The 26,763-nt window shown below is 42.0% G+C and overlaps 1 protein-coding gene across 7 annotated transcripts in view; it reads left to right on the top strand.

Annotated features, from left to right (window-relative positions):
• The window catches only part of ube3d (ubiquitin protein ligase E3D), a 159,112-nt gene that overhangs the window by 23,323 nt on the left and 109,026 nt on the right, over positions 1-26,763 (top strand). For all 7 annotated transcript variants that reach the window (XR_007957062.1, XR_007957063.1, XR_007957064.1 and 4 more), the window contains exon 8: positions 3,557-3,729. Coding sequence is in view for 4 of the 7 variants with exons in the window: in XM_052025342.1 (XP_051881302.1) it covers positions 3,557-3,729 (173 nt within the window). In the remaining 3 variants the exon portion in view is untranslated. The remainder of the gene's footprint in view (positions 1-3,556; positions 3,730-26,763) is intronic.

Genomic DNA, 26,763 nt, shown 5'->3' with positions numbered 1-26,763 from the left:
CTTAGCCCATGGGTATTATTTCCTACAGGACACTTGAAGTGAATTGGTATTCATATGTCTGTTGTTTTCGTGGACAAATAGTTCAGATGTCTGTGGATTAGTGAACTACTTATTGAAGAATCCTGAAACAGGAAATGAGTTCTCTCTTCTAGCTCCTTTCTTGTACCTAAGTATGTTTCTTTCATTCTAATGTGAATCACTGAAATGGGAAAATTGCCTACTAATCTCTTGCTTGAGATTTCATTCCTCTTTATGCCCAGTTATGTAGAAACCCTGATTGGTTCCCACTTACTTTTATTATTCCTCTTCCATTTTAAATTTGGCTTTATATCCCTTGTGTCATTTCCTAGCTGAGCTCTGGTGAAGGAAACTTTTCTTTCCTATAAAAACCAAAAAATAGCGGAAACACTCAGCAGGTCAGGCAGTATCTGTGGAAATCTGTGTATTGTTTCAGGTTGGACACCCTTTGTCAGAGCTGGGAAAGAGAAATAAAGACAGGCGGTTTTCTCTTGGTTTTGTGCCGGTTCCGTGTCTGAGGAGGCCCACAGGGCTCACCATTCAGCTGCCCTTTTAAGCTCAAAGAGTAACTCAGCAGGATAGGAGCAGGGTCCTCTCTTGTGGGAACCCACCCTGCTACAGCTTGGGGCCTCCAGCAAATTGTAACACCCAGATGGATGTGGGCATACTGTGGGGATTCTGCAGTGCTTGCTCATCATGCCAGTGTAACTGGTGAAGCCCTAAAAATCACATTTAAGAACCAGTTCGTGGTGTGTATTTGAGGACCCAGCTGTAAAAATCTGAGACTGAAACTTCTGTGGATGGCATTTTGTTTGCCCTTATTAATGAAAAGCCTTGTGTATAGTATTTGACATTTTAAAATTAAACAGTCATTAAGGGAACACTGCCAATTAACTATGATGTGAGTCATAACATTTATTAACTGTGACTAAGTTGTTGGTTCATAAAAACTGCTGATAGACATGTATGTTTGCAAATCTTCTCAAGAGCACTTCAGTCATAGATCACTGTTTGGTTTGAAATCCAATCAATCCTGAACGTAGGATCTTTGAGTAGTTTAATTCTCCCATACAATTGCACTTTATTTCCTATTCAATGCCTATTTGTTTTTTTCTTAAATCTTGTAATGTGGTTCATGTTGGAAGATTTTGAGTCCCTTTGAAGATTTTGAGTTCCTGCGAAGATTTTGAGTCCTTGCCCGTCCAGTGAAGATATCGATGGACTGACTAGAATGGTTTATGCAGCTGAGTGACGTGGTTGCTTCTCAAGGAAAGAGTCATCTATTCAGTGATCACTATGGGTTTCTCTAGGCAGGACTTAGGCAGCTTCCCTTCTCTGATGGGTGTTGGTGAACTGGTTGTTTTTAAAAATATTTACTGATTTTTTTCTTTTCCCAGTGCTTTCTGACCAAAGGCCAAGTTGAGATTGAATTTAATTTCACATTGAGATTTAAATTCATAACTTCATCTTATGCTATTTCCCATCATCAGCTTTGTTTCCTGAAGTTTGGTTACCAGTGTCAGGGAGGATCGGGGAGTGGAGTGGGCTGATTAAAATTGAGGCGCGATAGTTCACAGGGTGGTTTCTGTGCCACAAAAATTTAACTCAATGCTAATTTCTAGTGACAAACGTGGAAACTGGAATATTTGATGCAACATACTGTCAAGATAAAATCTGGATTCTTGCCACTTTCTACCATTTTTCAGAGTGTGGGTGTTGTTGGCAATGCCCCGGTGCTGATTCTGTAAGTTCATGCATTGCTTATTTCCCATTGCCCTTGAGAAGGTGGTGGTGAGCTGCCTTGAACTGTTGCAGTCCTTCAGGTGAAGGTACTCCCGTGGTGCTGTTGAATAGGGCTTCCTGGATTGAGACCCAGTGATGAAGGACCAGCAGAATGGTGTGGAACATGGATTGGAACCTACAGGTGGCGGTTCTCTCATGCACCTGCTGCCTTCATCTTCCTTGTGGTGGAGGGTTGTAGTTTTAGGAGCAGCTGTCGGATTAGCCTAGTTGAGTAACTGCAGTGTATTTGTAAATGGTACACATTGCAGCCACAGTGGGGGAGGGAATGAATGTTTAGGGTGTGGATGAAATGCGAATCAAGAGGTCTACTTTGTTGTGGAGGGTTATTGGGACTGCGCTCATCCAGACAGTTGGAAAGTATACCATTGTTCTCCTGACATTTGCCTTGTGGATGGTGGAAAGGTGTTTGGATATTAGGGAGTGACAGGCTACCCAGGCAACTGCTCTTGCAGCCATAGTATTTATGTGGTTGTTCTAACTGTGTTTCTGGTCCATGTTTCCACCAACAAGTTGATAGCAGGGGACATGGCAATGCTGACGCCATTGACTCATAGAGCCATACAGTGTGGAAACAGGACATTCGGCCCTTGATTACTGATGGGGAATCTATCCGTATGAATCACATCTTCCAGCATTTGGCCTGCTCTGCCTGGGCGATTCAAGTGCTCAGCTAGCCACTTCTTAAGTGCTGTCAGTGGTTCTGCTTCCACCACTGTCTCAGGCATTGTATTCCAGGTTCTTGCCACTCTCTGGGTCAAAAAAGGTCCCCCATTAGATCCCCTCTAAATCTCTAAGCCTATATTCTTTAGTTTTATCTATCTCTGATATGGCGAATACGTTCCTGCAGCCAAACCATCTGCACTCCTTGTAATTTTATATACCTCAATCGTGTTCCTCCTTAACCTCCTTTGCTTCAGGGAAAATAGACCAACCTCTCCTGGCTCTTCTAATAACTGAAAGCTTCATCCCAGGCAACATCAAGGGGTGGTGGTTAGACTTTCTGTTGTTGGAGATGGTCATGGCTGGCACTTTTGTGACATGAATGTTACCTGTTATTTACTGGTCCAGGCCTGAATGTTGTATGGGTTTTGCTGCATGAAGAGGTTGGGTTGGAGTTTGTCAGAGACCTGAAACCCAGTATGTGGTCCGTTGGGCAAGTGATCAAAGGTTGGTCATTAGTCATTTAGGTCCTTGGGGATCAGCAGGTTAGGTTGAGCAGTCAGGAAGTCGAGGGTTGGACTGTGGGGCTGGGTTACAGGCAATTGGGTTACGGGATTTATTGGACAGAGGATCAAATGTTTTACAGACTGGCAGGTGGATGGAGGGATTGAACACAGACAGAACTTTAAAGGAAGACCTACTGGGAAGACGATTGGCTCATGGCAGCAGGCTAGCAAGGCCTGGCCCTCTTTAACTAACGGCCGAGCAGACCTCAGACCTCCAACCAAGGCCTTCTTCACACAGTGAACCTCCACCTCGGAAGTGCAATGTAATTTTCCACAAGTGATGTCCTTTTCCAGGACCATCAGTCTCCATACATGTGCACATTATATGTTGGGAAGACCTGGAATAAATTCCTGGAAGTTCACATTTGGCAAGTGGGTTTTCACAATTCAGTCAGCCTGTGCACATCAATACTGCAGAACCTGTAGAACCTCTAGCTTATGTCTTTTATTTTGTGTGTACTCTCTGTTTGGATGTAATAGATATGTTTTTCTTCCCTTTTTGTTTGCAGCTCTGGCTTTTGAATTCCGACACCCTGCTGGTGAGATCACACAATGATCCCAGTAGTGATTTTACTGCAGTTGCCAATGACACTGTGAAGAATGAGTCTTCAATCCATTTGTGTGAAGCAAACAATGCTGTTAAAGTCCTGTATCACACCTGCTTAAAAGGAAGAAACAAAATGTAAGTGGTTAGCACTGTATTCAGTAGTTCTGCGGGAATTTTATAGAGGTCATAGATACATGAATGTTGAAAACGGTTTGAAGAATCCTGTGGAGTGTGATGTTGTGCAATCAATTCTGTTACGCAAAATCCACAAGCAAGTTTTGGGGTGGAGTGTGCTAAGTACCAGGCTAGCTGGACTTGCCTACTTTGTGTAGACTGACTCAAGGAGTTCACTCTGCTGTTAGCAAAGAGTGTGATGTGGAATGAGTGACCCTGAACTTCAAGCTGTTAACAGAATTACTGTGGGGCTTTTTAAAAATAAAAGTTCTCAATTTATAAAAGTTCAGCAAGTGTGCAGCAATGATATTTATAGCCATCCTTAGTTGCTTTGAGAGGGTAGTGGTGATGGTGAGTTGACCATTTTCTTCTAGCTCTTCTCCATTCTTGTCCAATCGGCTGGGGCTGCACCTGCCTTGTTCCATTCCTATCCAGGCATATGTAACCAGGGACTCGCGTGGAGTGGTTTCTCTTCTCACTCCTGCACCAGTGGCTCTGGTGTCCCCCATACCGACATCTAAATTAGGGGCAGGAGTGGGCCACTTGGTCCCTTCAGCGTGTCTTGCCTTTCAGTAAGATCAAGGCTGATCTGATTATAACCTCAATTCCACATTCCCATTAATCCATGGAAACCTTACATCTACTTGCTTATCAAGAATATGCCTACCTTTGCCTTAAAAACATTCAAAACTCAGCTTCCACTGGCTTTTGAGGAAGAGAGCTCCAAAGGCTTATGACCCTCAGAAAAACAAAAATGACACTTGTCTGAGTCTTAAATGGAATGCCTTATTTTTAAACAGTGACCCCCTACTTCTGGATTCTCCCAGAAGAGGAGATAATCTCTCCAGATCCACCCTGCCAATATCCTTCGGATCTTCTATGTTTTAATCAAGTCCCATCTCGCTCTTCTGAACACCAGTGGTTCCAAATCTGGCCTGTCTAGTCTTTCCTCATAAGCCAACAGCCCATTCTTGGCATTAGTTTAGTAAATCTATTCTAAACTGCTTTAGGGTGTTTACATCTTCTTAAACAAGGAGGCCAATACTGTACATAGTACTCAAGATGTGGTCTCACCAGTATGCTGTAAAACTGAACCATAACCTCGGATATTTGTATTCAATTCTCCTCACAATAAGCAACAGAATTATGTTAGCTTTTCTAATTATTTGGAGTACGAGCATTCTAGGCTTGTGTCAATCATGCACTGGACCACCCCGATCCCTCCACATCTCAGATCTCTGCAATTTCTCACCATTTAGGTTATATGATTCTTAAAAAAAAAGTTCTTGCCATGATCTGTCTTTGGTCTCCTCTTTTTATAATCTATCTGTAGACTTCATCCAAAGCAGTTAGTCTCTGTAGGTGTGTTGTGTGACCCAGCTTTATGTCACCACCATCTCTCTCAACTCCTCTGCTCTCTCTATATTGTCTGACTGTTTATCTGAGAGATGGTCCCAGATAAGTAGAAATTTCCTTCAATTAGGAATTGGGAAGGACTAAGCCTTTGCCTTTGGTTTTTAAACCAACTCTGTTCCTGGCTCATATTTTTATCTCTCACTGTAGCAAATATCCGCTCTACTTGATTGCTAGATACATTTCCGACAATATATCCATGGCATCACCATAATGACCTGTTTCTTTATTGCATACCTGGTCATCCAAAACTCTGCCCTAACTGGCACCAAATCGTATTCACCTTTGCCCTTGTTGACTTGCTTTGGCTGCCAGTTAAGCAATGCCTCATCATTGAAATGTTCATTCCTTGTTTTTAGATCCCTTTGTGTCCTTGCCACTCCTGTCTCTGTGACCTCCTTGAAACACATAACTCTCTGACGTATATATGTGCTTCTCCAGTTCTGGCCTCTTCTACATCCCTGAATGTAATCATATCACCACTAGTGGCTGTGCCTTCAGCTGCTAAAGAATTCCCTCCCTAAACTTCTCCAGCTTTCTGTGTCTCATTCCTTCTCTTTATTCACTGCCTAAAATCTATCATTTTGTCCCAGGTTTTTAATCATCTCCCTTATTATCTCCTTAGGTGGTTTAATGGCATATTTTGTTTGGTAATTCTCCTGTGAAGTCCCCTGGCTTGCTTTGTTGTGTGAAAGGTACTTAACAAATTCCAAGTCATAAGCTGAAGAGATATGCTCTTCAAATCTTTTGAGGGAGGAAATCCACTGATGATGCACAGGAATATGATTGGATGTATAACACTGCCTTGAGCAAATCTCGCAGTGTTGTTCCAGGCTCCTCCAACTGCCAAAAGTCTTCTCTTGTCCATTTAGAGGAGAGATTTTCACACAATCCCAATTGGCCTTGCATTTACTGGGGCCGTTGGTGCTCCTTGCAATCAAATACTACCATGATATTAGGGATCGTCTCACAGCTCATCTTTGGAATCTGACCCTTTATCACTGCGGCTGCAACCAGGTGGTCCCGGCAGAACCCAAAATGAGTGAATGTGAGCAAGTTATTGGTGGGCATAGTCTGCCAAAAGCATCGTTCCTTCTGTCCCCATTGCTAATGACTGGAATCCAGCTCACTAGACTACAGCAGTAATTTGTCCTACTTTTTGTGGGTAGGATATATCCATACTAATTTCTGGATTTGTATGTTATAGAAGTACTGGAAGAGTTTGGCTGGAAAACAGGATCTTGGGACTAATATACTGGCTGTTTCTTGCTACAAAACACTGCCATCCCAGATGGTATAGATCTTGATAGGATGCCAGGGATCAATGAAATATTAAGATGTCGGGCAACAAACTATTGTGGTGCAGATTCTGGTTAATCTGGAGTGAAGGAAATGAGGACTAATGAAATGTAACTTATATTCTTGTCTTTGGTTTTAAAGACTCTTTGGGATGTTACAATGGACAAATTGTGAAGGCCAGTAATTGTCCAGGCAGCCAAATCTGGCATCTAGTTTGTTGCAAGTGATAATGGGGCTTGGAACTAGGAAGGTGGATTGTGGAGTGGGGGTGGAGGTGGAGTGAAGGTGGTGGGATTGGGAGGTTGATGGTGTTATGTGAAGGTGGATACCTTGTGTTTTGATTTTCCAGAGTAGGTTTATAATGTGTAACTGAGTTCGCATATTAAGGGTGGATTTTGGCCGAGAAATTCCAGCATGCAGCACAATGTTCATGCATACGTAGTACTCACAAGAAAATAGGAGCAGGAGAGTGCCACCTGGCCTCAAGTCTGCCCTCCTTTATTGTTTGATTTGTCCCAGGTCTCAACTTCTCTTCTGTGACAGTTCGACATAGAGCACAATTCCCTGATCTTTCAAAAATGTATCTACCTCCTTTTTAAATACCTCCAATGATTCAGCCTCCACAACCCTCCTAGGTCAGGAACTTCAGAGATTCACCAACCTCTATGAGAATGAACTCCTACACACCTTGGTTTTAAATGGCCACCCCCTGCTCTTGTAACTACCTCGCTCATTTCAGACTCTCCCATTAATGGAAACACCTCACCATCTACTCTGCCATGCCCCTTTAGGATCTGAGATGTTTCAATAAAATCACTCCTCAATCTGTAAAAATACAAATCTAATTTTTTTTTTAGCTGTTTTTGATGGGACAGTCTTCTCATCCCAGGTATTAGCTTAGTGAATCTCTTCTGGACTTCAAAAAGAAACTAGAGGGGACCAAAATGCAGTACAGTACTCCAGCTGTAACAACAGTCTATTTTTAAACTCCAGACACTCAGCAATAAAGGCAAATATATTTACTAACTTTCTGTGTTTAAAGCGCAAGAGTACCTATATTCCTCTGTACTCCACTCATTTGTGGTCTCCCTGCATGTAGGTAATAGCCTTTTGATTCACACTTTCCTCATATTAAACTCTATTTGCTAAGTTTTCAGCTATTCATTCAACCTATCTATATCCTATTGCAGAGTCCAAATATCCTCGTTCAGGTATGGCCTCCCATCTATTTTTGTGTTATCCACACCCTTCTCTGTCATTAATATAAATAGTAAATAATTGAAGGCCAAAAACTTATGCTTGACAGTCTGAAAAAGACCCATTCATTCAGACAATATCTTCAAAATACATTAGCACACTTGCTCTGCTACTATAAGCTCTTAAGTCCTAGCCTCTTGTGTGGCATTTTATCAAATGCCTTCTGTGGGTTAAGTTGTAGAATTTTAAGCGAAAGCAGGTCATTGACAGTGATCGAGTATAAATGAAGGAAATTGCCCAGAGCAGGCACCAAAAAGTACTGGAAGATACCACCAGTGCTGTCTCAGCAACATGGTCCGAATCCACTGATAGGATAAGTGAACCACAGAGAGCATTTACACTCCCTGGCCAACATTCCCAGCATTGAAGCCCTAATTGCAATCTAGAGATTCCATTGGGAAGGCTAAGTTATCTCTGTTCCAAGCTCTGACCTTGTGCACAGAGGAAAAGATTCAAGGGTGTTCTCCAAACCAACTTGAAAAATGCGATATCCCTCCCAACACCTGGGAATCCCTGGCTCATGACCACCCAAAGTGAAGAAGGAATATTCAGGTGGTCCATGTGTTGGGAGCACACAAAAGCCCATCACCTAAATTATTCACCCTCTCCATGTCATCAGGCACTTTGTGCCCATTTGTGATCGAGTCAACGGGTCCCACAATGACCTCGTCAGTCATTTCAGAACCTCCAGAACTGGTTGTCATCCTTGGTGCTGAGTGACTGTCTATGAAGAGTTGGAAAAGGTTGCCAAATTACTTCCAGATATGATGTGTGAGGTATGGTAATATCCTGGACATACAAAGTGATGTTAACATGTTCAAAGCATATTTCATTTGGAAAAACAATGATTTTCAGTACCTTCATCTAGAAATGTTATGTAACAATTAAAGCAGCTTCCAATTTACTAGCATTTACACTTGCTCAGGCAAGAGCCCTTAAAATCTAAGTGAGGTCTGAGGTCTGGGAGTCTTGTGCTTGGAACCAACTTAAGACTGGGTGGAACTTTTAAGTGGAGGATCACATGTGCAAAACATGCATTTTCCCATCCCCTGTTGTCGGTTCAGTGTGGCTTTATTGGTACAAGGCAATTTCTGGGTCTTTGGTGCTGTGAATTATAGACATTCACTTCATGTTTGAATCTTTTTACTGTATTTAATAACATCGACTTTTTTTTAAACGTTTAGTTCTTTTGATTGGTAGCATGGCGATTTACAACATTTGGGGTGCTCCAAAATTGGCCATGAATTTTGTCTTTTAATTGTAGTCCTCAGGATTTCCTTGTAAGTAGCATAGTGGTCCTTTGTGGCAGCAAATGAGAATGCACCTGTTACACAGTACACTATTAGATACTTACAGGTGACCCCTGCATTATGGGGGGGAGCGATTGCAATTCTAGAAAACGGTCCATATCATGATTTTCCATAACGCAAAGCTACATCATCTGCGCATGCCTCAAGAAACCCGAGCTGAAAAAAAGTTTGTATTCATTTACTTTTTTCCACATAAATTCCACAAGGACAAATTTTATTCCTCATTTAGGACAGCTTCTACCCCACTGTTCTAAGACTATTGAACAGTTCCTTTATACAATGAGACGGACTATGACCTCATGATCTACCTTGTTGTGACCTCGCACTTTATTGTACTGCACTTTCTCTGTAGCTGTGACACTTTACTCTGTACTACATCAATGCACTCTGTACTGACTCAACGTAACTGCACTGTGTAATGAATTGACCTGTACGATCGGTTTGTAAGACAAGCTTTTCACTGTACCTCGGTACAAGTGACAATAATAAACCAATACCAATTTTTTGGGTAGTGATTTGCAAACTCTAAGGGTGAATTTCCATTTCATGAACGGCCATAATGCTTTGCGGCGAAGCATATCACTTCCATTCTTCTACCTTCATCCTTTACTTTGTTGCATTGCCTCTTCTATGGTTGACAGTTTTTTATTAAAACCACTTTATCACTGGAAATTAAAAAAAACTGAATCCAACATGTACCATCTCTGTTACTCATTTCTATTTCTAATTAGATTTGAAACCTTTCCTAGAGGGCAGAACAAGTGTAAATGCTGGTAAATTTGAAGCTGCAACTGTTGCTGCTTAAATTGTTACATAACATTTCGAGGTTTGGTTGTTGAGAATCTTGTTATTTCCAAGTGAAAGGAAAATTGGGGGAGCTCCAAAACAAGCATGCCGTCTCTCTGTCTGATGTTCCTCATTACAGTCCATTTAAATGGTACTTTATGTTTGGACAGAGATGCTGACAGTTCAGCCATCTTCTCTGATAGCATTTTTAGAACATAGAACAGTACAGGCCCTTCGGCCCATGATGTTGTGCCGACATTTTATCCTGCTCTAAGATCTATCTAACCCTTCCCTCCCACGTAGCCCCCCATTTCTCTATCATTCATGTGGCTATCTAAGAGTCTTTTAAATGTCCCTAATGTATCTGCCTCCACCACCTCTGCTGGCAGTGCGTTCCACACACCCACCACTCTCTGTGTTTAAAAAAAACTTACCTCTGACATTCCTCCTATACTTTCCTCCAATGACCTTAAAATTATGCCCCCTCATGTTAGCCATTTGCACTCTGGGGGAAAGCCTCTGACTGTCCACTCGATCTATGCCTCTTATCATCTTGTACACCTCTATCAAGTCACCTCTCATCCTCCTTCGCTCCAAAGAGAACAGCCCTAGCTCACTCAACCTATCCTCATTAGACATGTTCTCCAATCCAGGCAGCCTCCTGGTAAATCTCCTCTGCACCTTCTCTAAAGCTTCCACATCCTTCCTGTAATGGGGTAACCAGAACTGAACACAAAACTCCAAGTGTGATCTAACCAGAGTTTTATAGAGCTGCAACATTACCTCGTGGCTCTTGAACTCAATACCCCGACTAATGAAGGCCAACACACTATACACCTTCTTAACAACCCTATCAATCTGCGTGGCAACCTTGAGGGATCTATGGATGTGAATCCCAAGATTCCTCTGTTCCTTCACATTGCTAAGAGTCCTGCCATTAACCTTATATTCTGCCTTCAAATTCGATCTTCCAAAGGGTATCACTTCACACTTTTCTGGGTTGAACTCCATCTGCCACTTCTCAGCCCATCTCTGCATCCTATCAATGTCCTGTTGTAACCGACAAGCAACCTTCTACATTATCCACAACACCACTAACCTTCATGTCACCTGCAAACTTACTAACCCACCCACCACCTCATCCGAGTCATTTATAAAAATCACAGTGAGCAGGGGTCCCAGAGAACCCTGCGGAATACCACTGGTCAACGACCTCCTGTTAGAATACACTCCATCTATAACCACCCTCTGTCTTCTATGGGCGAGCTAATTCTGAATCCACACAGTCAAATTTTGACTTTCTGAATGAGCCTTCCATGAGGAACTTCATCAAACGCCTGACTAAAATCCACGTACACCACATCCACTGCTCCAACTTTATCAATGTGCTTTGTCACATCCTGAAAGAATTCAATCAGGCTGTGAGGCATGTCCTACCCCTCACAAAACCATGCTGACTGTCCCTAATCAGCCTATGCTTCTCCAAACGTCCATAAATCCTGTCTCTAAGAATCTTCTCCAGTAATTTTCCCACCACTGTAGTAAGACTCACTGGCCTCTAATTCCCAGAGTTATCCCAACACCCTTTCTTGAACAAAGGAACAACATTTGCCACCCTCCAATCATCTGGCACTACTCCTGTGGCCCGTGAGGACGCAAAGATTATCACCAAAGGTGCAGCAATCTCTTCCTTCACTTCCTGTAATAACCTTGGATATATCCCATCCAGCCCCAGAGACTTATCTATCCTAATGTTTTTCGAAAGTTCCAGCACATCGTCTTTCCTCACATCGACCTGCCCTAGTGTATCAGCCTGTTGTGCACCATACTCACAAACGTCAAGATCTCTCTCACTGGTGAATACTGAATCAAAGTATTCACTTAGGACCTTCCCTACCTCTTCTGACTCCAGGCAAATGTTTCCTCCTTTAACCCTGATCGGTCCTACCCTCTAGTCATCCTATTCTTCACATGTGTAGAATGCATATGTGTAGAACTCACCAAGGACTTCTCATGCACCCTTCCAGCTCTTCTAAATCCATTCTTAAGCTCCCTCCTGGCTACTTTGTAACTCTCCAGAGACCTGTCTGATCCTTGCTTTCTAAACCTTAGGTAAGCTTCTTTCTTCCTCTTGACAAGATATCCTATGTCTCTTGTCAACCACTGTTCCTTCACTTTACCATCCTTACCCTGCCTCAATGGGACAAACCTATCCGGAACCCCAAGCAAGTACTCCCTAAACAACCTCCACATTTCCGTTATGCACTTCCCCAAGAACATTTGTTCCCAATTTACGCTCCCAAGTTCCTGCCTAATAGCATCATAATCCCACCTCCCCCAATTAAATACTTTCCCATATCCTCTGCTCCTGTTCCTCTCCAAGGCTATGGTAAGGGTCAAGGAGTTATGTCACTGTCTCCAAAATGCTCTCCCACCTAGATATGAAATCTGATCAGGCTCATTGCCTAGTACCAGGTCTAGTATGGCCTCTCCTCTAGTCGGCTGGTCAACATACTGTGTCAGGAATCCTTCCTGGATGCACCTAACAAACTTTGCCTCATCTATCCCCTTTACACCAAGGAGGTGCCAATCAATATTAGGGAAGTTGAAGTCACCCATGACAACAGCACTGTTATTTTTCCACCTTTCCACTGTTATTTTTGCCTCCTGATCTGCTCCTCAGTGTCTCTGCTGCTATTGGGAGGTCTGTAGAATACTTCCAATAGAGTGATCACTCCAATCCTGCTTCTGACTTCCACCCACACTGACTCAGTAGATGATCCCTCCAGGATGTCCTCCCTTTCTACAGCTGTGATACTGTCCCTGATCAGCAAAGCCGCTCCCCCACCTCTTTCATCTCCATCCCTGTCCCTTTTGAAACATCTAAATCCCAGAATATCCAGATGCGATTCCTGCCCTTGTGACAGCCAAGTCTCTGTACTGGCCACAATGTCGTAGTTCCATATACTTCCCCATGCTCTTCCATGCTCTGCCATGTTCCAAGTTCGTCATCCTTGTTCCTGATATTTCTTGCATTTAAGTAGACAGCCCATCCAACTGACAGCAATTTTGCCCTTTCAGCTGCCTATCCTTCCGCACAGTCTTTCCTCACGTTGCATCTACTTGTACACTAAATGCACCAACTTCTGACCTATCAGTCTGGTTCCCATCCCCCTGCCAAACTAGTTTAAATCCTCCCCAATGGCTCTAGCAAACCTGCCTGCAAGAATATTGGTCCCCCTCCAGTTCAGATGTGACCTGTCCCTTTTGTACAGGTTGTACCTTCCCCTGAAGAGATCCCAATGATCAACAAATCTGAAGCCCTGCCCCCTGCACCAACTCCTCAGCTATGCACTCATCTGCCAAATCAACCTATTCTTACCCTCACTGGCACGTGGCACAAGCAGCAATCCAGAGATTACTACCCTTGAGGTCCTGCTTTTCAGCTTCCTACCTAACTTCCTATATTCCCTCTTCAGGACCTCATCTCTTTTCCTACTTATGTCATTGGTACCAATATGTACCGCGACCTCTGGCTGTTCGCCTTCCTCCTTCAGAATGCTGTGGACCCGATCTGAGATGTTCCTGACCCTGGCACCCAGGAGGCAGTGTACCATCCGGAAGTCTCTTCCACGTCCACAGAATCTCCTGTCTGCCCCCCTTACTATTGAATCCTCTATCACTACTGCTCTCCTCTTCTCCCCCCTTCCCTTCTGTGCCACACAATCAGGCTCATTTCCAAAGACCTGGTCACTGTGGTAGGTCATCCCGCCTGCCCCCCACCCCAACAGTATCCAAAGCGGTATACCTGTTATTCAGGGGAACGGCCACAGGGGTACTCCGCACAACCTGCCTATTCTCCTTCCTTCTCCTGACAGTCACCCAGCTACCTGCCTCCTGCAGCTTAGGAGTGACGGCCTCCCTGTAGCTCTTATCTATGAACTCCTCATTCTCCCGTAGGAGCCGAAGAGCATCTAGCTGCAGTTCCAGTTTCTTGTGGGTTTGAGTTCTCAGGTCTGTCCTCGATCCAAAGCCTTGTTCAAGTTTGTAGTCAGTCTGTTTTTTGCATTGCAAATGTAATAAATAAGAATATGTTACTGTGATTGTGCAGCCCAAGCTGTGGTTTTCTATTGCTTTAAGCCGTGCCCTTTTCGTCCCCTTGCTCAGAGAAAAATTTCTTTCGACTATTTTACTGAATTTTCTCCAGCAGCAAACTAGTTAGTTGTGCAGAAATAATTGCTCTCAGAAATAATGGACAGAAATAATTGGTCTCAGACCAGTTTAGAGGTACAATTGAGCCACACTGATCATTAGAAATAAACACAATTGCAAAGCTACCAAGATAGTTTTGATGAGGATCAAGTTAATCTTTAAAAGTAAATTATTACTTCAAGCGGTGATCACTTTCAGAAAGAAAGTCTTTAACCTTTTTATTTAACTTTAGGGAATTTCACCTTGCTTTCATCTCAGCACAGAAAAATTGATGCTGGGCCTAGGGTCATGAAAACTTAAATTTGATTCTTCTTTTCCCCGGTGGAGGTTTATATAACTTGGTACTTGACCTGGTGAGACGTGCTTGAATTGCAGAGAACCAAGATCCATACATAAGGCAACAGATGAGACACTGTGCCTGTCTTTGGTGATCTACTGAACCAAGGCTATATTATGAAACTGTCAGGTATCATTTGTGGAATGAAATTCACCCTTTCATATGCAATTTATACAATTTCTGCAAAGATTTAACAAGAATGCCATTGATAACACGGATTTCCTAATTATAAGTAGTGTTGTTCTTTTTCCTTTTAAAGGAAAAAGTCTAGTGCAGCTAAATTAACTATTGGAACCACATCTCAGTTAAATTTACTAGAATTTCCTTTAACTAGGCATGTTTTCTTTCTGTGGAGACCACAGCATGAGCTTGTATCCCTTTCTCTATTAATTGATGTGCTGTGCTATTTAACTCTGCTTATCACAAATAATAGTGAAGCACATTCATACATTTTATCATTATGAAATGTTTATAACATTTCCAATTTAAATATTGGAAAGAATGATGTTTCTGGAAGTTAGGTTTTTGAATGGGAAGCACATTTCAAACATTTCTTGATGTAGATTATTGCCAGATAGTCAAAAGGCATTAAGTTATCTGAAAAAAAATCTCTGGTTTTGCCCCTTCACAATTTGGCAGCTACTCATTCCTGTGAACTGATTATTGTTTGTGTGACAAAATTTCAGATGCTTTTAACTGATTTGGACCAATGCCACCTTACCTGAATTTTGCAATGTATAATGTTATTTTAGATTAATATTTTTCATATATTTAAATAAAAGAAATGAGTGGAGACATTTAACAGGGCAGGGCACGTTTGTGAGTTGGTGTTTCAGTCAATGGCCTTTTATCGGAATCTAAACTATCTGTGTACCATCCTTCCAGGCAGAAAGACTGAAGATTCTCCAGTGTCTTCATTATATAGAGAAACATTTGGAAGCCATGTTTAAGCCGTGGTCTGATCAGAGTGCTTTGTAGTTTGAGCACTGCTTCCTTCAACAGTTTTAGTAATGTGGTTATAAACCAATTGTAAATAACTGTACTTTTTTTTAAAGAAAATACTCTAAGCCTTTATGCAATTAAAGCTTTCAAGATTTGAATTTTGAGTATCATGGACAGTTATAGTGCATTACATAGTACTGGGTTCTTTCATGTTTCTTCTGGGAATAGTAGTGTATTGTGTTTGTCATGTTTTAGTTTTTCTTCATGCTCAGAACCTCTGGAAATTCTCCATGTTGCATCCTTCCAGACTGCACCACTTTACATTAAGGGCAACTTTGTGCATCGGTTGAAAATAGCTAGTGAAAATCAAAGACCTGGAAATCTGAAGTAAAAACAGAAAATTCTAGAAACACTCAACAGGTCAGGCAGCATCTGTGCAAGGAGAAATGACTTGCATTCTGGTTCTGAGATCCTTCATCAGAACTGGTGAATAGCACCTGTTATGCCATAAAGAATCGAACAATTCTTTGACTTAAGTGGCATATCAATTTCCATTTATATCATGTCCACTCTGTCCAAAAAAATACTTTGCACTGAGTTTTCCTTTATTAGACTGGAGGAAACATGTAATTCTTTAAAGATTTCAATTCAGACTTTCCTTTGAGAAGTGGAGTAGCATTCAGTGGAATTTCAGAATGGAAAGAGATTGTCAATGACAAAGAACTGGCAGAGACATGATTGGGGGGAGCTTTAATCCATCAACTGAGTGGATTTGGGTTGGGTGAAGTGGTAAAGTGTTAGGAATCTGAATCCTGACTCCAACCTGCTCACTTTGATTCAGTCTTTATGGAAAAAAGATGCAAGTGACTTCTCAGAAAGAATTTCATCAAAAGGAGGATTTGAAGCAAATTAGTACTAGTGTACTAGTGGGGGGTTGGGGGGGTAGAGGGAGGGGTGGGACTGAGTTGGGTATGGAAGGGGAAGTGCTGGAAAAATTAATGGATCTGAAGGCTATTAAATCTCCAGGGTTATATAATCTGCATCCCAGTGTACTAAAAGAGGTAGCAATTGAAATAATGGATGCATTGGCTGTCTTCTTTCAAAATCCTGCGAATGATGAAACAGCTCCTACAGATTAGAGGGTGGCAAATGTAATCCCAATATTTAGAAAAAGGAAAGAGAAAACATGGAACCTGCAGTCCAGTTAACCTTGCATCAGTAATAGGGAAAATGCTGGAGTCTATTATAAAGATCATGATAAAAGGATACTTAAAAATCAATGGGGTTAAACAAAGTAAACATGGATTTATGAATTGGAAATTGTATTAGCTGAACCTAATGGAGATTTTTGAAGATGTCGACTATGTCTATGTCCACAGGAGTTTTGAAGAATGAGAGGAGATTTAATTGAAATACATAAAATTTCTGACAGAGCTTGACAGGCTGGATCTGGAAGGATGTTTTCCTTGGCGCGGTGGCTAGAATCAGGGGAACAGTCTAAAACTTTTAGAGAAATTTCTTTGCTCAGTGGGTGGTAAACCTGTAGAAGTCAATACCACAGTGGGCCATGGAAGTTAAGTTGTTGGATAGATTTTCAATAGAATAGATCAGTAAGCACAATACAAGCCCTTCGGCCCACAATGTTGTGCCGACCTTTAAACCCCACCGAAGACTATCTAACCCCTTCCTCCCACATATCCCTCTATTTTAAATTCCTCCATGTGCTTATCAAGTAACCTCTTGAATCTGACCAATGTACCTGCCTCCACCACAGCCCCAGGACGGTGACACAAAAGTCATCAAGGGGTCTGGGGAGAAAGCAAGAATATGGTATGGAGACAGAAGATCAACCATGATGGTATTGAATAGCAGAGCAGGCCCACAGGGCTGAATGGCCTACTGCTGGTCCTATTTTTCTTTGGCTTTGCTTTCGGTCCTCCACTTTTAATGGAGGCAGGTAAGCAACCACTTGCCTCACCTACTTAATCGCCAAACTTCCAGGCCTCAGGACACCAGGCTGCTGAAGGAAGGTGAGAATAACTGGATCCAGAAGCAGGCTTTTATTCATAAGGTAGAACTCAGTCTTGCATACTGATATGGTCATTTTCATGCTTGGAGTATGTATTTATAGATAGGATTTCCTTTGTTCACTGCTAATGTGTTGGAATCCTGTTAGTATTTTTTACATAATAATGTAATCACAAAATGTTGGTTACATGGACAAGATTGCATTCTCAGATATTTTTGTTTTGAAAAACAGTTGGAGCACAAGAGCGATCAATAGAGTTTCGTCATTGCAACATCTGCTGCTGTGATTACTCAGTTAGTTGCAAACACTTCAGTTTTTCCATTCACGCCAATCAAGCATTAAAGTAAAATAGAACTGTTAACATTGGCAAGGGGGATAATAACAAGCGAACACAATTTAAAATAATTGGCAGAAGAACCAGAGGGGAGATGTGTGGATTTCTTTAAAACAGTTAGTTGTTTGCAGTACACTGTCTGAAAGAGTGGTGGAAGCAGATTCATTATTAACTTTCAAAGGGAAATAGTCTACTTCAAAAGAAAAAAATGTACAGCCATGGCAAAATGGGTTGGGAGTGTTAATAAATTGATGGTTCTTTTAGAGTAAACGAAAATCAAAAGAACTGCCCGTGCTGGAAATCTGAAATAAAGCAAAAAATGCTGGAAATACTCAGCAGGTCAAGCAGCGTGTTTTGAAAAATATTTTTTTGACCTGAAGCATTAACATTGTTTCCTTGTCTGCTTATGCTTCCTGACCTGCTGAGTACTTCCAGCATTTTCTCTTCGTAGTTCTTTCAAAAGTTGGCATAGTTCTATGGTAGAATAGTCTCTGTTCAAAGTATCAAAATAGCAAAATGCCAGTGAACTTGGTAAAAAGAAATCGTATTGCTATTGAGGTGACATAGGTTGACAGTGGGTTCAATCTAGTCATGGAAATTTTAGATTGGTTTTCTTACTGTATCAATTCAAAATTTTTTGGAATTTGTTGAATGCAGTTTTATATTCAAAACTTCCAAAGTTTATACCGATAGGTTTTGTATTAAACATACGTACTACTGCTCGTTGAAAATAAGTAAGTTAAATCAAACAAATTACATACAACTGATTGGCAAAAGTTACCATCATTATCTTTTTATATGTAGAGTTATAGAAGTAGAGTTTGTATTTTTGGTTGTGATGACAGGTCATCAACCTGAAATACTGACTTTGCTTCTCTCCACAGATGCTGCTTGACCTGCTGGATATTTCCAGCATCTTCTGTTTCTATTTCAGACTTCCAGCATTGGTAGTTTTGTGCATTTCTATTTCTATAGTCCTGGTAATTTTTCCTTTGACTATTTATGGTTTAAAGATGATTGTTGATGACCCTACGATAGGTTTTGGATTTGAGATGTTAATGAATGATTTGTCAAAAGGGACTCGTGCTGCTCTGTCTCTGTGGCGTTAAGTTACCTTCTGCATGCACTTAGGTTATGTGCTTACTACAAGCTTGCATCCTAAGTGACGTTTTCAGCACTTGTTTGCTAAGCAAGTGTAAAAGATAACTTATCCGGCTGTCATGTGGCATCAGCTCTTTGTGGCTGATTTATTTTTATAGCAGCTGCTGATAATCACAAAATATGGAGCTGCATTACCTTTTAAATCCTGTTATGTGAAAGATCACATTGTAGGAAATCAGAATGAAATAACAACTGAATGAACACATTGATAACATAGTAAAAATTTTTAAAAATTCTGCTTCTTTGTCCATAGGCTAATGACTTCCTAGTGAGGATGTTAACATTAGATATTTTTTGAGCCAGTTACAGGATTTATATACACAGACTTTCATCTCTGTAACAACACACCTTGAATGCTGTGATGCTCAAACACTTACTGATATGAGAAGTCTTGGGTCATTTCTGTTTGAAATGAACCAGTTTTTTGTTACTGACTTGCTCATTCGTTACAGTGGTGCAGAGGCTTGATGTGCACAGTGCAGGGAATAGATGAGCCATCTCTTCACATTAGGAAGAGGGTGAGAAAAATGTTAATTAGAACTGGTAGATTTATTATGCTCCCATGAAGCAGAACCTGACCCCCACCTCTCTGAAACATCATTTTCCAGCTGAATGCAATTATAGAAAAAGCTAAAGATCGAACAAATTGCTTCTATATCTGAAATATCATCAAACTTGCATTGATGGCATCAAGTGAGGTGGAGGGTAAAACAAAAGCACTCAGCCAGGAGTGGGTTGGGAAAATGAAGGAATGGTTAAATGTTTTAGCATCAAATGGTCTGAGGTGGGGATAGTGTTGGGCAGTATTCAGGAGGTGGACATTGGTGACCTTGGTGATAGCATGAATGTATGGTCCAGAATTCACCTCAGGGTTATGTTACCATCAGGAAGCATAAGTCTGGTTCTTTTTCAGTAAATAGAATCAGTTGCTAGAGCAGAGGTTTTCAACCTGTGGTCTGCGGACCCCTAGGGGTCCGCGGTGGGTTGCCAGGGGGTCTGCAAACAAGCCAAGAAAACAATGGAAAAGCAACCTGTTACAAAGACGTAGCTTACTTGCTTGCTCCAGTTTTCCACTATTCAGAAGATCGGCCATATCTATCTGTTATAGGCGACAATCTTAGAGATTAGACGGTGTTCCCTTCTGGTAAGCTGCCGCTTAATATTGGATTTGTGTAGTCAGAGTAGTCAGTAGTGTTCACTACTCACTACTATTCTGTTGTGCACTGTAGTGTTAGTGAGACTGAGTGACATTGTTGGTGTGCCTTAATAATATTGCTTACTTACTGTGCATTTACGCCACAGTGACATCACTGTTAAACGAAAAGAGCGCAAGCGTGTAAATTTTAGATTAGTTTTGATAATTTTGTTTATCAGTAATAGTAATTAAACTGTCCAGCGTGTATTGCTGATTATGGAGAAGTTTCTGAAGAGAAAAGCTGACCAGAAACTGGAAGATTCTGATGACGAAGGGGATAAGGGTGACCGAAAGAGAAAACAATGCAAGTACGATCCAGAATACATTTCATATGGCTTCATCGCAGTGGGGACAAATGCGGACCAACCTCTCTGTGTTGTGTGTTTGCAAACACTGTCCAACGATGCAATGAAGCCAGCAAAATTGAAGCGCCATTTAACAACAGTGCATCCAGATATTGCCAGTAAGCCTAAGGAATATATTGAGCGGCAAAAGGAGCTGTACCTCAAGCAGAAGGGCAAAATGACAGCCTGCGCCACTGTAAATGAGAAGGCTCTTTGCGCATGATATTTGGTAGCATTACGAATAGCACGTTCCAGAAAGCCTCACACAATTGGAGAAGAGCTTATACTGCCTGCAGCAGTAGATATGTGCGAAGTTGTGCTGTGAAAAGAATCCAGTCAAAAACTGAAAGCCATTCCACTGTCTGATAACACAGTAAGCAGAAGAATTGGCAATATGGCGGAAGATGTACAGAGCCAGCTGATAGCTCGTCTTCAGCAAGTCAGATTTGCGATTCAGCTCGATGCAAGTACTGATGTTGCCAGTGCTGCGCAGTTGTTGGTTTATGTTCGATATTGCTGGGAAGGAGAGGCTTTGGAAGACTTTTTGTTTTGCAAGGCGCTCCCAGGGCGTACAACTGGTGAAGAATTTTTCCATGTGCTTGACACTTTTTTTGTACAATCGGCATTGGCATGGACACAGTGTATTGGAGTCTGCACGGATGGTGCTGCCACAATGACGGGACGGAAGTCGGGTCTAGTTGCACGAGTGAAAGAAGTAGCTCCACATGTAGCAGCAACCCACTGCATGATTCACCATGAGGCTTTGGCTGCAAAGGATATGGATGAAAATCTTGCAGATGTGTTTTCCACGTGCATTAAAATCGTTAACTTTATCAAATCCAGGCCGCTCAATCATCGTTTGTTTGAAAGCATATGCCGTGAAATGGAAGCCGAGCATGAGCATTTGTTGCTACATACAGAAGTCAGATGGCTGTCATAAGACCATGTTGTGCAGCATGTATATGAATTGCGAGATGAACTGCTCATTTTTCTAAATGAGCATAACGGATCATTGGCACAGTTCTTGACAGATGAGACGTGGGTTGCCAGATTAGCTTATCTTGCAGATATTTTCAACATTTTGAACAGCTTAAATCTATCATTGCAAGGACCTGGCTCAAATGTTTTGAAAATGCATGACAAAATCAATGCCTTCCAGAAAAAACTCCGTATCTGGAAGGGAAGATGCAAGCAAGGAGTCTATGATATGTCTCTGTTGCTGGCTGACTTTCTGACAGTGAACGAGACTAAGAGGCCATTGCGAGCACCGTTTTGAACCATATTCAACAGCTGTCACATTATTTCCATGAGTATTTCGGCGATGATGACACAAGCATGTTTGATTGGATTCGAAATCCATTTGAATGCATGCTTACTGATTTAACTGGACATGAACAAAAATTGGCTGAACTGTCATCTGACAGGACTTTGCGCTTGCAGTTCAACCAAACGTCACTGTTGTCATTCTGGATAGCATGTTCCCAGGAGTATCCACTGCTGTCCAGCATAGCTGTCAATGTTCTGTTACCATTTGCAACCACTTACTTGTGCGAAATAGCATTTTCTGCAGTCACTGCCATGAAAACCAAATACAGATCAAGACTGAATATTGAGGATGACGTACGCGTATGTTTGTCACACATACCACCACGTTTGGACAAACTCTGCAGTGCAAAACAGGCACTACATTCACATTGAACTGAATACTGAAAGACACCGCTGGTAATTATCGTTGATTGAAATAGTCACTATTTCAATAGGGCCTATATGCAGTAATTTAAGTGTTGTATGCATGAATTATTGATTGTTTGATTTTGTGGGCTTTGGGGGTCCGCCATCTAACAAGGACATGTTCTGGGGGGCCGCAGCATGAAAAAGGTTGAAAACCACTGTGCTAGGGAATGGAGTTTGTGGTGCAGACCAAAGTCTGTGGCGTCAGTTTTCATGTCAAGTGAACCATTTCACCAATTTGGAGAAAGCAGGGAGGTGAAGAGAGGTGGTGTTGAGACCTGATTGTAGAAACTCATGCTGTGGTTTTGAAATGTTGCAAAGGGACAGTATGTAGGTGAAATTAGAAGGGCTCTAAGGATAGGTGTGTGGGGACATTCAGAGGAAAGAGCAGGGAGTGAAGACATTGGAGGTGATTCTCTGGCTACAGCTAACTCACTAAGAATGAAACTAGTTTAGTGTAGTCATACCCAGATATTATTTTGCTGAGACTGAAAGTTTGGGTCTTAGATTGAGGGTGGATAATGGGGATCTGTGTGGCCAAGATGTTTCAGATTGCTCGATTATATTTTAGAAATTGTGGAATACATAGATTGGAATAAAGAACTGGATGTTGTTTAGCCTCTTCTGACTCCGAAGATTTAAACAGTCAGCAAATTGCTTTTGAGGTGTAATTATTGGAATGTGTTAATTATAAGCATTACACTACAGAACTTTGAAGGAAAAGGCATCTAGATTTTCTGGCACATTGCTTCAGATATGCATCTGTGCTAGCAGCCTGAGTCTGCAGTGTAACAAATTACTCACAGTCTCACGAACAACAGTGTAATAAATTACCAGATAAATCGTATCGTCTAGTTGAAGGCTATTTGCTATAATCTGGGGAGGTCTCCCCTGGCCCCATGCAGTGCCATGGAACCTTTTGCAAGCATCCAAGCAGGTGAATGGGCATTTCATTTGAAAGATGGGAAGGCACACGTTGCAGGGATCTACGAATTGACCAGACTGATTATGTGCACAAGTCCCATGGTGACGACCAGACTGATTATGTGCACAAGTCCCATGGTGACATCCAGACTCTCAACCTTCTGACTCTGAGGCTCAGTTGCTTCCATTGAGCCAAGCTGACACTGTCCCTGAAGGTCCTGCAGGTTTCCACAGAACCCACATGTGCATGCTGTGAATTTTCTTTCCTGATTTGACTCCATGCTTTCTGATCGAGTCATAGAAGCACAGAAAACATAATAAACAATATATAAAATGGCCTGTGTTTGGCCCACATCCCTCTAAATCTTTCCTATCTATGTACCTGTCCAAATGTCTTTCAAACATTGTTATTGTTCCTGCCTCTACGACTTCCTCTAGCAGCTCTTTCTAGATACCCACCTCTGTGTGTAAAAACTTGTCTCTCAGGTGTCCTTTAAATCTTTTCCCTCGCACCTAACCTTATGCCCTCTAGACTCCCCTACTGCAGGTAAAAGACTGTGACCATCAACCTTGTCTGTGCCCCTCATGATTTTATAAATCTTGATAAGGTCACCGCTCAGCCGCCACCTCTGCAGGGAAAACAGTCCCAGCCTTTCGAATCTCTCCTCATAACTCAAGCCCTCCAGTCCTAGCAACATCCTTGTGAATCTTCTTCACCTCTCGCTTAATCGTATCCTTCCCATAGCATGGCAACCAGAACTGCAGGTGCCGTCTCACCAATGTCCAAAACAGCTGTAACATGACATCCCAACTCTTGTACTCAATACTCCATCCATTAAAGCCATGCACCTTCTTCACACTTATTGTCTATCTGTGTCACCACTTTCAAGGAATTATGTACTTTTACCCCAGGTCTCTCTGTTCTGCAGAACTTACTATGTATGTTCTGCCCTGGTGTAAGCTCAAAATGCATCACTTTGTACTTGTCTGAGTTAAATTCCATCTGCCATTCCTTTGCCCACTTTCTCAGTTGATCTAGATGCTGTTGTAATCTTGGACAACCTTCTTCACTGTCTGCTACCAATTTTGATGCCATCCACAAGCTTACTAATCATGCCACCTGCATTCTCATTCAAATGTTAGTATATATGACAAACAGCAGGGCACCCTGCACAGATCCCTGTGACACACCACTGTTCACTGGCCTCCAATCTGATGAACAACCTTCCAATGGCACCCTCTGACCAAGCCAATTTTGTATCCAGTTGGCTAGCTCACCTTGGATCCCATGTGATCTCATCTTCTGGATCAGTCTACCTTGTGGGAGCTTGTTAAAGGCCTTGCTAAAGTCTGTGTAGACAACGTCTACCGCTCTGCCCTCTTCAATCCTCTTAATCACCCCTTGTGAAAAAAAAACTCAGTTTCTGTAATAGCTATAACATCACAAACCAGTTCATCTGCCTTGCTTGTCAGGCTTCTTGCATTAAAACAAATGTAGTTTAGCCTATTAGACTCTCCTTGCTCTCTATCCTGTTGCTGCCTGTCTTGCCTACTGAACTTGCTTTAACATCTATATTTGCCTAAACTTCCTCATCTGCCTCACTACTGCTTTGGATCCCACCCCTTGGCAGACTAGTTTAAACCCTCCTGAGTAGCTCTAGCAAATCTCCCCCTGCACCCCCAGGATATTGGTACCCCTCAAATTTGGGACACCTCTGCCCTGGAAGAGATTAAGATAAGATTTCTTTATTAGTCACATGTACTTCGAAATACACAGTGAAATGCATCTTTTGCATAGAATGTGCTGGGGGCAGCCCGCAAGTGTCGCCACGCTTCCGGCGCCAACGTAGCATGCCCGCAACTTCCTAACCCGTATGACTTTGAAATGTGGGAGGAAACCAGAGCACCCGGAGGAAACCCATGCAGTCATGGGGAGAACGTACAAACTCCGTACAGACAGCGGCTGGAATCGAACCCGGGTCACTGATGCTGTAATAGTGTTACATTAACCGCTACGCTACCGCGCCTGTCCCTGATGCTAAAGATCCTAATGGTCCAAGAACCTAATATCTTATTAATGTATTCTGCTCAGTAGTCTGATTCAAGAGATATGTAATTAAATTAGTTCTTTTATTCCTGGTTAGAACTAGCTCGTTTTATTTTAGAGATCATTTCTTTCTGAAATATCTAGAGTGACACTTACATTCATCGGTCCATCTCTCAAGGGTGTATTTCAGAGCCAAACTAAGTGCTCATTTATTAGTTTTGAATTTGGAAATTTCTCTAGTGCTTGAAAGGGCCAAATTTACAACTTGCAAAATTACTTGCAGGAAATTTAACAGTTTACTTAATTGGTATTGGAAATAATTATTTAGGATAGCCTTGAGTTCTTCTCAGAGTGCAGAAGTGTATAGTATAATCAAGAGAGCATTTTGATTTACTTTTGAGAGGGAGAAAGAATGGATTTATACAGAAAGGCTCAGTATTTGGATTACAGTTCAAATCAAAACCAAAATAATGAAGCCTTTTATTCCAGTACACCTTGATTCTATCAAGGAAGAAATGTTTTGGTTACAAATACATTTATGATCCTGAACTAATTATTTACAATACCAATTAAGTAAACTTGAAAATGTTCTCGATGGTGGGGGGGGGGGGGTTGTGCCCATGATAGAGCCATCTGAGTCTACGATCCTCTGCAGCCTCTTGCAATCCTGTGCATTCGAGGCTCCATACCAGGCTGTGATGCAACCAGTCAAAATGCTCTCCACTGTACATCTATAGAAATTTGCAAGAGTCTTTGGTGACGTACCAAATCTCCTCAAACTCCTAATGAAGTAGAGCTGCTGGCATACCTTCTTTGTGATTGCATCAAGGTGTTGGGCCCAGGATAGATCTTCCGAGATGTTGACGCCCAGGAACTTGAAGCTGCTCGCCACTTTCCACCACTGACCCCTCAATGAAGACTGGTGTGTGTTCTCCCGGCTTCACCATCCTGAGGTCCACAATCAATTCCTTGGTCTTGCTGACGTTGAGTTTGAGGTTGTTGTTGTGACACCACTCAACCAGCTGATCTATCTCACTCCTCTATGCCTCCTTGTCGCCAATTGAGATTCTGCCAACAGCAGTAGTGTGATTGATGAATTTATAGATGGCGTTTGAGCTGTGCTTGCCATGCACTCATGAATGTAAGGATAGTAGAGCAGTGGGCTAAGCATGCATCCTTGAGGTGCGCCTGTGTTGATAGCAAGGAGGAGATGTTACTGCTGATCCGGATTCACTCTGGTCTCCCGATGAGTAAGTCGAGGATCCAGTTGCAGAGGAAGGTACAGAGGCCCAGGTTTTGAAGCTTGTTAATTAATACTGAGGGGATAATGGTGTTGAGTGCTGAGGTATAATCGATAAACAGCAGCCTGATGTATGGTTGAAAGTCTTCACTGCTCTCACTCCAGTGCCTCTACATTCATTTTATAATGTGTTAATCAGAACTGTGGGCATTACTCTTAAGTACAGTTTAACCAAGGTTCAGTCCAGATTTGGCATAAATTCCTTACTTTTCAATTCTGTCATTCCAGGAATAAACCCTCGTGCTTGGTTTGCCTGTTTCTGTGGTTTTACTATCCTACGGCACGACTTTTAGGGACTCGTGTATTTGTACTCAATCTTTTGTTTTGCTTCTGACCAAAACTCACACTTTTCAAATGATAAATATCCTCCACAT

Source organism: Pristis pectinata, chromosome 10 (genome assembly GCF_009764475.1).
Source record: "Pristis pectinata isolate sPriPec2 chromosome 10, sPriPec2.1.pri, whole genome shotgun sequence".
NCBI lineage: Eukaryota > Metazoa > Chordata > Chondrichthyes > Rhinopristiformes > Pristidae > Pristis > Pristis pectinata.
Note: the sequence above shows the minus strand (reverse complement) of the source record. Positions and strands in the feature narration are given on the sequence as shown.